Source organism: Ammodytes marinus (genome assembly GCF_949987685.1).
Source record: "Ammodytes marinus genome assembly, chromosome: 10".
Classification (NCBI taxonomy): Eukaryota; Metazoa; Chordata; class Actinopteri; order Uranoscopiformes; family Ammodytidae; genus Ammodytes; species Ammodytes marinus.
In genome coordinates, this window is record NC_137214.1 from 2916637 (window position 1) to 2927918 (window position 11282).

Here is an 11282-nt window from a genome sequence, read left to right on the forward strand (position 1 = left end):
CTGAGAATGATGACGTCGAAGTCGCGCTCCAGTTTCAGTTGAATGTTGTGTTCCTTTATACTCGGAACTCGGAAATGTCCGACTTGGTAGATCCGAGTTCCGACCTGTCTGTGTTCCAGTGCATCTGCTCGGGGAAGTATGGACGCCTACAACCTTTCTCGTCCAAATAACTAAACGTTATGCTCTAGCAAGTTACCGTTGCCAGGTACCGGTAGATCCATAGACTATAATATGTAGTGAAGTCAGAAATTTCCGAGTTCCCAGTACAACTGGAACGCACCGTCATAAACCGGCTCGTGAAATACGTCACAACCAACGTTATGCGATTGGTTGGCTGATCCAGAGTGGTACTGGGCAGATCCAATAGTTTTAAACTTAAACAGACACCCGCCTCCAAGTGAGTGAACGTTTGCCAAATGGAGCAGTTCCAGACCTTCTGTACAAATGAAATAAAGTATGATGGTCTGGTAGCACCAGGCTAGTGCTCTCCTGCTGGTTGCATCAAACTAAACTAAGGTAACAAAGGAGGGTCAAAAAACACAAATAACACATGCAATGCCATTTTTAACCACCAGGCGTCTAAAGCAAAAACAAGTTGTGGGACCATACCAGAACACATACATTATCTCAATTTTCTCCAAACAGTCATGAGCATCAACTGTATACACAGTGATCTCCCTCTTCACAAAGTCACTGTATTGTCTCACATGAGAAGATCAACGGGCGTTCTGAACTGCACCGCCCTTGCATGAGCATCATCAAAGGAGGACAAGTTTTATTAATCACAGCAGGAGCTTGCCCTGTCAACACTGCAAAGGAAAATGAAAGGAATACATTTTAAAAGCTTAACAGTGATGAGAGAAACTTTGGTTTTACAAGCTTTGATTATGCAATATTTACAAGAACATCCTGGATACTTGATTGAATTGATAAATGGGGCACCAGCTCTGCTTATTGCGTTCCTATGAAGAGTTTTTTTTTATTCCTCAGCACATTGAAAGCATTGATCCTAAGGCACCTGCACCCTGTCTCCACTCAAACCAAGTGCATATTGAACCCATTCTGTGCTGCAGTGTTGTTCCCATGATGCTCTCTCTACCTCTGTGACAAACCTGGAAGACATTTCTGATTCAACACTGCCTCTAGTGGACACAGTCTGTATCTTCAGAGATGTTCTATGAACACCTGCCGTAACTGACATGAGCATATGCTGCAGTGGAAAAAGAGAAATCTTCATTACCTGTATCTCCTTAACACTGGAGGTGGAATGCCCATATTGAGCTGCTCTCTCATACAGAAGGGTTCAACTCTTATCCGGGTACTGTTCTTAATCAATCAGAAGTCCTTTGTCCCCCCCGAGGGTGTTCACATTAACTTGAGTATAGGTTTTCACTTAGAGTGGATCAGTGATCTCCTCCGTGGCTTCCCCCCTACAGACTTTTTTTCATTATCTAAAATGAGAGCATATTGAAGAGGGCCACCAAGGTTGGAGCAGGTTGGGCGGCTCGGCAGGGGAGATATGTGTGTGAGTGGGTCACATTCACGTCTGCCAGCCACACCTCGGCTCTGATCATGACATTATGAATCACCATCGGCTATTGGCTGATTAAGTGAAATTACGGGACAATATGGGCAATATAAACAAGACTAGGGGAATACCTAGTGTATGGCTAGACCACAATTGGGTTTAGGAAGCCTAGTGTAAATGACTGTTAATATACAGTAAGGCTAGTAGTAAAGAAGTAGGTAAAGATGTAGGCTACATTCTAATGCATTCTACATAATTGTGCTGTCTGTAAGTTGTGTGTCTGTTTTTGTTGTTAACTTTAGCTTGTTAATTTAGAAGTGTAAAGTTTGCTACTTATGTTTGTTTGTTTAATTAGCATGTGGCTTGTTAAGCTAGCAGCTTGCAGCAGCAGTTAATTGTTTGCTAGCTCTCCTTTATGCACGTTAGCTAAGCTTTGTTTATTATTTATGTCTATACTTATTGTTAGGATTTTAATTTCTAAACATTAATGATGTATATACCCCCCATCATTAATGCATTTACTCCAATGTATCTTATATAATCTAACTAACAATTAAGCACATTGATAACATGTTATGTATAAGTTGTTAAAACTCTTTAAGTCGTTAAAACTCTTTAAGGAAAGAACAGAGACAAAACGCGCAATTGTAGACAAATCTTTATGACTTTCCCACAGCTTGAGGCTAAGGATGTATCTCTTTCTTCAACAATGGCCCTCTGTAAAACTCTCGTCAGCAGATCGGACAACACATTCTCACCCCGAACGCGTCGATAAGCTCCGCTTGGTCAGGGGCTTTTGGCGTCAGCTGCTATCGCAAAAGGGTACCCGTGTGCGTCTTCATTCCACGCAGGGGGGTTCTCAACTCATTTCAATGTAACCCCTCCGCGGCATATATGAAGCCAAGGGAACGCGCATATTAACCTGATGACATCTTATAGAGACGCTATGAGCATTCATCCCATTGGCTAACGGACGAACCGATGGCTGCACATAGAGACTACTTAAAGCATTCACCCCATTGGCTAAAGGAGCACCTGAAATCATGAAGTATTCTCTTCACTGTCAGTGTTTACATTAACGGTGATTTTACAGTGACATCTGTGACATTAGCCTACTAAACACAACTGGACTGCCCGTTACCAGAGCGACCATTCAGCTTTATTATAATAATAATAATAGGCTGCACTCAAAGTGCTATACTATATAGCTTCAGGGCTTGTGTCCAAGTAGTGTTTATTTAATTTTTTTTTATCGGTTGGAACCATGGACCTATAAAGAAACTGGAAGAAGAAACTGTTGGAACTAACAGTCTGTGCTCTCGGAAGCGGCCGGGGCATGCCTGTGTGCAATGGGAGAGAGAAACGCTTTGTGTGGAGAGAAAAAAAAGAGGCAAGGGAAATCGCCAAAGCCAATAATGCATAGCCTCGACTCATTAAAGGTTGAAAATCACTGAATTGCACAACATGTAGGCTAGCCTATGGCTTAAGGCTATGGACATCATTATGGAAACAATATTTTTTGTTTTATTTCAGTGTTGGGTAGCTCAGCTGATGTCGTTGCTATAGAGACCACGTCCGTCCGCTTTGTTTGACAACTGACAGAGCTGCCAAGTCTCACCCTTTTGGACGTGAGACACACTCATATCAACCAGCTCACACGCTAGCCTACAACTCAAATTTCTCACGCGGAGAAGTTAATCGCCAAAATAACGATTGTTTTGCGGGACTTTTATTTTGACAGTCTTATATTGAAAAGCTGACGGACATGAGTTCCGTGACATCCTCTTTCTGCACGCGCGTTAACTTGATGCATTAGGTGTGCACCATGGTGTGCACCTGCACCCATGGACATATAAAGAAAGTGTGCACTGTGCAGTTGAAGCATGGACCTATACTGACGCAGTGTTCACGCCAGGAAGTGACGTGCTGACGTCCTCCCATATATAATCGCCCCCACGATTGGCGCCTTTTGCAGTGTTCCCTCTGAGAATCAGGTACGTGTATTGTTTAATAGAGAACATATTAAAATCTAAGCCACAATTATGAATGAATATAAACGGCCTAAATGTTGTCTACACCTTTTAGAATTGCGGTTTCATCTGACTTAATTTAGACATTCTAAACATTTAACAAATGTCGGCTAGTAGATAATCAAAACAGCTGTGTCTTAGCTTCTTAGGACAACTTTATTTTGGTGTAATTGTTTGAAGGAGTGTCCATTACAGTCGCAGAGACTTCGTGAATGTTGTCGATCATACCTACATATCAATAAGTACAATAATGTTACCTTTATTTTTCAATTATTGGAATACAATTAAATAAATACATAATCTTCAGATGTAATGTATTTTCATGTACCTACGTCACATGAGCAAAAAAAAATATTGGTTTGTGGAAAAAAAAATTGATTTTATAGATGGCACATTTAAAAACACTGGTGTCAAATGCACTGGTTGTATAGTTTTGAGTTTATCAATTTATGTTCTGCTCTCTCAACAGGTCCTGCAGATTGTCATCCAAACCAACCCATAGTTTTTCTAAAACCACAACCCAAAGGCACTTTTAAGAGCCACATCTGTCTTGTCTACCTGTCCTTGCAGTGTTGTACTTGTAAGCATTTCTCTCTCTCGCTCTCTCTCTCTCGCTCTTTTACTGTGCTTACCCTTGTGTTTGTAATATCTGTCCAACTATCTGTTGCCTGTCTGTCTGTCTGTCTGTCTGTCTGTCTGTCTGTCTGTGCCCTTCACCATGAGTGATTCAGAACTCCAGAATCTGTTTGCGAGTGTGGATAACATGGTTGATCAGCAAGAGGTCAATGATGTCTTCCAAGGGGTTGATGACCTGATAAGTAAGCTGCAGAATGAGCAAGCAGCAGCAGCAGCACCGCTGGCAACTCTGCCAACCGTGAGGTGGAAGAAGAGAACCAGTGACGGACACTTAATTCATGCAAGACCACGATCAACTAGGAATCAGTCCAATCAGGGTCAGTATTGTTTTTGCATTCATGATGTTTTAAAGATCCCAGATATTAGGCCCGCTCAAATCAAGGAAAACCTAAAGCTTGATATGTATGGTATCAGCGGAGGCAAACCAGAACCAATATTTAGATAACTCATTTGCAAACCGAATACATTTATCTTTCTACCCCTTTCCAGCCGTAATATTATATCAAATATCAAAAAAGTGTACTTGTCGCTTCTACAGTCAAATCTAGATAAATGCTTAACAGTGACGGTGTGCGACGATACTCTGTTGAGCAGGCTCAAATTTGCCTGTAGTGTAGTGATTAATTAAATAAAAATAGAAATGGTATAAATTATTGTCGGTTTTTTATTCTGTTACAGCTGGTTCCAGTCAGAAGCATCATCCAAACAGAAATGCTCCTGACCCAATCTCTGAGGTGGTCTTTGCTCCTGATAATGTTGGTATGCAATTTTGTTTCTCCCAATAATTGGTGAACATTAATTAATGTTCAGAAATTCTTACTTGTATCAGTATGATGTATGTGATACAGAGTTAAGATGTAAAATCCATGTTTGTATTTTTATACAAATGTGCAGGTTTTATGAACATGGTAATGGTAATTTCACCTTTTACAGCCTTTCCATACCGTGACAGTTTAAATATAAACTGTTTTAACTCTTTTGTACTATTTTAACAGATGGGTTTCTACGAGATCTCCAGCAATCCCTGAGCGATGCAACAGGAGATGAGGTGGAATCACCAACCCCACTAGCTTCTCTTTCTGCTTCCCTAAACTGGAGCACAAGAAAAACTGTTTCTTCAGAGAGCTGGAAGGCAGCGAGACCTCGTCTGGTTAATACCGCACTGGCACAACAAAATGTGGGAAACTGAAACTGCCAACAGTGTTGGCGCAATTTAGCTGTTGTTCGTTGTCACGATTGTCGACCACGCCCCTTATTCTGTGCGGAGTGCGACGTCATCATGCACACCAGACACCCCCTTCACAACCGAGATGCCAGTATTCGAGGTTTTTTCCAGCCTTTGCCCCCAACAACTGCTGTACAGAATAGGGCCCTTTGCCAGTGTGGTAAGTTCTGTACAATGTATTTTAAGTACAAAATAACAGTATTAATATAGGCTTGAAATAGACAACTTTCTCCTGTTAGTTTTCCCTCACATTTCTAGTTAAAGAACACGTTTTTGTTATTTCCAACAGGTGTGTGCGTGCGTGCGTGTGTGTGTGTGTGTGTGAATTCCGCCTTTGTATTTTCAATAAATATAACTATGTATCTAGTTCATATTTAGCCATATTTTCCAATTTAAGGTATCACACATCATTAGAGAGTATATGCGCTCTCTGTCATTTTGATGTGGACAGACGGCAGAGTAACTTCAAACAGATATTTCCATAGACTTGATAGTCTCCTACAAAACGATATTTAATTATTTTAGAATTTCAATTGAACACAATTTTAAAATATATTACCCATTTAAATTATACTAAGTATACTTTTTTAGAAGCTTACTTAGTATACTTTTTATCACTTGGGTACAATGTTGTATTTCCCTGTCGATACAAATGATTCCTAATTCTTTTTTTTTCCTTTGATTTATTTTAGTGCGGTATGTACCTGTGGAGATCCCTCTCCAAATCTGTGGTTGTCCGAAAGAGGCACTCAGGCTCAAACCAGGAAAAGCTTTGGCTGTGATCACAATGAATGGTGAGAACGTGTAGAACTTTTATCCTGTTTGAAAAAGTTTATTTTTAATAATAGCAATCCCTTCTCAACAACTGCCACATGTTTGTGATAGCTTTGTATGTCATAAATATAAGTGTGGAATTCCTTTTCATATTAGTTTTTGTTTTTTAAGGGCGACATGAGCTCAGCATGCCTGAGTTATCATGTGAAATGTGCAAAGCCACATGGACTGCTGGTGTTGATGACATTCTTAGAAGTGACTACTGGCCAGCTACCCTGAACTTTGCCACCATTTACGAAACAGATGTGTTTGCTTCGTTTGAAGAAATTAAAATGGCAGCTCCTGGATTGTCCTGTCAGGCATTTTTAAAAATGTTAGATCAGAGAACTATCCGCTTTGGCCGTGTGAGTATTGAAGTTATCCGTCTTTTTTAATGTATTGTATGCTGCTTAAAAATCTCATAAGCTCTTGATGTTGTTTTTTTGAGACAGACTGGGAAGATCTCAGCTGACACCTTCTCAAAAAGCTTTTTTGAGTGGGAGGCTGTAAAATACGAAATGGACAGCATATGTAAGGAGGAGCCATTCACCTGTCCTGCGTGCAGCCCGGATATGCTTGCGGTTTCCGTGGATGGAAACCGCAAGCATTACCGCTTTAAGAATGCAGCTAGGTACTATACATTGTTTATAAAATGTCAGTGTTTGAACTAATGACAAAAGTTAAGTCTCCTAATATGCACCAATTAACCTGTTTTTTATTTAGGTCTGAGGAACAGGCCATTTTTGATGGCATCTTCATCGAGAAGGATGACGACGTCACAACATTTGTGAACTACATTCACACCACAACCAAACATGTAATATTGCAGACTATGATTATATAAACATGAATACAATCTCCTATTTAAGAGTTTTTTGTTTTTAGGTAACTCTTTGGACCATTTTCAATTTTTATATTGTAGGTGTCCGGAAGAGGTGTTTGTGGGGGAGAATGGTCGGCGGCTCGAGAGACCTCACAAAAATCTGCCAGCAAGTTGGATGAAGAGGGACTGGAGCTTGCCGTGTGTCGCCATGGGGTGCTCCTATCTGCCCTCAATATGTACAGGGGAGAAATTTTTGCATATCCCCTGTACATACAACAGAAGCTGGCCACCCTCAAGCCAACCTTTTTTTGCATGGATGTCACCTGCAAATACTGGCCCTACCTAAATAAAGTTGCAAGAAGCTGCCCAGAGCTGCAGCATCTGCTTGGCATGAGGCCTTTTCTTTCAGTTTTCCATGCCAAAGCCCACGATTTCAAATGTGAGGTAAGTAATCATTACCATGTGAAAGAATCACTTTGTGAAAGAATCACTTTGTGAATAATCACACTTCCACGTTAACATTGACAAGTCATAACATGCTTTGTTTTTTAATGTATTTTTAACAGGTCAAATGGAGTGGTGCCTATCAGGAGGGGGCTGGATTGACACTAGGGGAGGAGGTAGAGCAGGTCAATGCCTTCCTCTCTCGGATAGCAGTGACCACCAAGCACATGTCGAAAGCAGGTGAATGGCTATAAAGTATCAACATAGGTACAATAAATAAGCCACATTTAACACAGATAACATCATTTTATGCTGCAGGACGCACAGACATGCTCACCCTCTTGGCCATGCGCTGGAATCAGCAAAAGACCGACAACTTGGCCACCTCACTGTCTCGCAGATATCTGAAAGTATTAACATCTTTTTTTTATTATTATTATTAGCAGAAATTGAGGCTGTACACTGAATTTACTTAATTATTTTATTTACTCTAATTTGTTTGTCATTTGTAGACCGCAAAAGCTCTGGATGCCCAAAGGCGAAACATGGAGTCCATGAAGTCTGAGTTGGACGTCACGGAGAGCCAGATGGATGACTGGGTCAGTGATGTGACGGATTGGGCAGATGGTGAGGAAATTATAACTGGAGTTTTGTAAGCACAGAGTTTCAGACAGACATGTATGTATTGTATTAATGTAATGTAACTTTATTTGAACAGGGACAATGTACAAAAGAAACATTAACCTTGTTTAGAGCAAGGAGAGATGCATTGTACCAGGTTTTAGCAAACTGCTATTTTCCACCTGTAGTCCCTGGGCAGGTAAGAACAATAAAAAGTACTAAACAAGACACAATAATATCTAGACATGGGATTAAACATTAAAAGGATAACAAGATACAATGATATATAAATACATATGATAAAAAAAGTTTATGAAAAGCACTACATTACATATTTAATAAAAAATATACCCCTATCCTACTAGCACTACAACATTCTTTAAGTGTGTGCAGGTCTGTTGCGTGAGCAACCAAACCTTTGTCACACGGGAGAAAGCTTGGAAATAATTTTTTATAAGATCTGTTGGGGGACTGTTCCATTGTTTTATCCCTATAAAAGAGAAGGACGGCTTTCCAAATGTAGTTCTGCGTTGTGGGATTCTGCATTCTCCCCTAGTTGTTGACCTGGTTGCTCGTGCTGAGAATTCTGAGCCCAGTGTCAGAATGTTCCTTAAGGGAGGAGGTGCAGCATTGTGTATGATTTAAAAAATTAAGGAGATTGTGTTTATCCAGGATTTTGCAGTGGTGATATTGACAAGTTTTTTTTATCATGCATTTTAAGAGCATTTTTATATAATGATTCAAGTGGTCTCAAGGTTGTTTTACCTGCTTGAGAACAACTTGTCATATAGAAGGAAAAATGGGAAAGAATCATAGCATTCAGATAGGTGTTTGATGCCTCAACTGTAAGAGAGTTTCTTATGAATCGATAGTTTGCCAGATTAAATTTGATTGTGTCACTCACCCTTTTTTATATGCTTTTTGAAATTTAGTTTTGGATGAAGTGACACCTAAGTACTTAAATTCTTCCACATTTTTAATTGTTTGTCCATTAACATAAATGTCAGGACAATCTTTACATTTGCACCTATTTGAAAAGTACATTGTAACAGTCTTCCCAACATTAAGTGTAAGGAGTCAATAAGCCATAATGATTCAAACATTCACTGTTTGAGTTTCAGACTTAGCGATATAACCTTCTGGTAACATTCTACCTAGTCTTTATGAAGCATTCATTCAAATTAAACCGCTATTAGAAGTCACTTTAAATGTAACGCAGATTTTCTCTACAGCAACAACCATCAACACTACAGATGTTGCCGCCTTGGCCAGCAGGGTTGAGGTGCTGGTTGCCAGTATAAAGAGACGGTCGCAGCGTCTCTACAGAGACTGCGACAGTAACAAAGGGCGTGCCAGGATCCGCCGCAAGATCCGGGGAGAGAAAGAGTTGCTGAGTTCGGTGGTGGAGAACTACAACAAAACGGTTCCGAGCACAGAAACTCTCTGCTTTGAAACAATTCTGTCTGGAGAGACAGCTTGGCCATGGCAGCTACCACACAGTGGTAGGTTCACCAGTTGCATAATTCAATGTTGAATACTTCCAGCAAATTTGGCACACCTCTAATGCCTCCAATCGATCTCCATATCACTTCTTGGATGAATGCTCAGCTTTCATGAATATGAGTTAATGTTTTTTTTATAAATGCTTTTCAGACTCTGTTGACCTTCGGACCAAGAGGAGAGCGTTTGACCTGGTCATGGCAGGGAGAAGAATTCAGGAGGAGAGAACTATCCTTCAGAGGGAGATGAATCAGCACTGGAGGTCTCTTGGGAATCGTGCTGACTCCCTAAAAGAGCTGTCCTGCCTTGTTTCAAGAGCTACAACGGAACGTATGTTTTTAACTTTTATATCACATTTATGTAAACATCAAAGACAGGTGATGATTTTACTAATACTGGCTTTCTCTTATAACATTCAAGATTCACCTTGGGGCCTTGCTGAGGACGGGTTGACTGGTCTACATTGCATGATAAAGAGGAAACTGCACTTCATAACAGAAATGATGGCAAACGCGAGACACTGCTACCTCCAGGTGTTGACTGGAGCAGAGGGGGCCCATATAATCAACTTCCTGGACAATGACGAGGACTACTCCGACAGTGACTCTGACTCTGACATTTTGGATGATTGGACAGTTGTCTAGGTGTTCTTATCCAACTTCGTTTGTCCGTTAATGTGCCGATTTGTGTGCGAAGTAGATCGGATAAAGGTGTTGACATGCATTTTTAAAGTCCTGTTGAAGTCTTATACGTTTATTTACCCAATTATGAGTCTGCATGTAAACGCACTGAGAGTCTATTCCCCCTGTTCCAGCCTGTCAATGGCTCAGTTACTGGCTCTTCACCTGGCTTGGGGACCCCACCCACTCTCTGCCGGCTGCCTCTAATTAAGCTATACCTCCAATTAATACAACATAAATCTAACATTTAAATAACTAAGAATAAAACATAAACATCCCTTGAATCAAATAGGAATTCATCAAATAAAATGGATTTTTAAACGAACATAAAATATGGCTTTAACATGTTTGTTATGACTCACTATGTTCACCCTGGAAAACTCTTAGGTAAGATGAGGTTTTTGCATTAATGGAATTTGCTATATTTACTGAAAGACTGCCTTTCTTCAGTCATTATTTCAGTCCCATTGAGTGTTGTAATCACTCATGCTTGCAAGCATTAAATATGTGTTTATTTGTATTTAAACAGTGTCATCTGGTATTGAATTGCCAAATTCTCATCTAAACTAGACCCTGATATTTCAGTTCCATTGCCTATATTGTTGCTGTTGTGGGCATTGCTGCTAACGGCACTCTGCACTTTATTTTGCTGCTATTGATTGTTTGCTGTTGACCACATAGCACTTTATCTTGGCACTTTATGATGTTACTATTCTAGGATTTTATGTTTGATTTATTTTATGATTTTATTTGATTTTATGATTATATGATTCTATTTTATTTTATGACGGTAAGACCTGAGTCTAACTGTCAGAGCTAGGAGGATAACAGTAGTTGAAAGTTGCCCTGGACTGCCTTCTCAGAGCGGGAACTCTCTTTACTAAGAGCCCGAACTCTCTGGTCATATCTCGGGCAAGTTTTGCCATACAGCAAGACTCTATCCCCAGTGTGACCCGTCTTAATCTGTGGAGGGAAAGGAACT

General features: G+C 40.2%; 1 protein-coding gene across 1 annotated transcript; it reads left to right on the forward strand.

Annotated features, from left to right (window-relative positions):
* The first annotated feature begins 6737 nt into the window (after window positions 1–6737).
* On the forward strand, window positions 6738–10275 carry LOC307256307 (uncharacterized protein). The gene is made up of 9 exons (XM_080035222.1): window positions 6738–6863; window positions 6956–7049; window positions 7155–7499; window positions 7622–7739; window positions 7818–7909; window positions 8012–8126; window positions 9353–9622; window positions 9774–9950; window positions 10041–10275. The coding sequence occupies exons 1-9, from the start codon at window positions 6751–6753 to the stop codon at window positions 10262–10264; spliced, it is 1548 nt and encodes a 515-aa protein (XP_079891348.1). The 5' UTR covers window positions 6738–6750; the 3' UTR covers window positions 10265–10275.
* Window positions 10276–11282: the final 1007 nt, after the last annotated feature.

Bases quoted from the DNA above. Each gene is read 5' to 3' on its own strand.
- LOC307256307 (XM_080035222.1), top strand. From the start codon at position 6,751: ATGGACAGCATATGTAAGGAGGAGCCATTCACCTGTCCTGCGTGCAGC. The intron at 8,127-9,352 runs GTGAGGAAATTA...TTTTCTCTACAG, and splicing joins TGTGACGGATTGGGCAGATG to CAACAACCATCAACACTACA. The intron at 9,623-9,773 runs GTAGGTTCACCA...AATGCTTTTCAG, and splicing joins ATGGCAGCTACCACACAGTG to ACTCTGTTGACCTTCGGACC.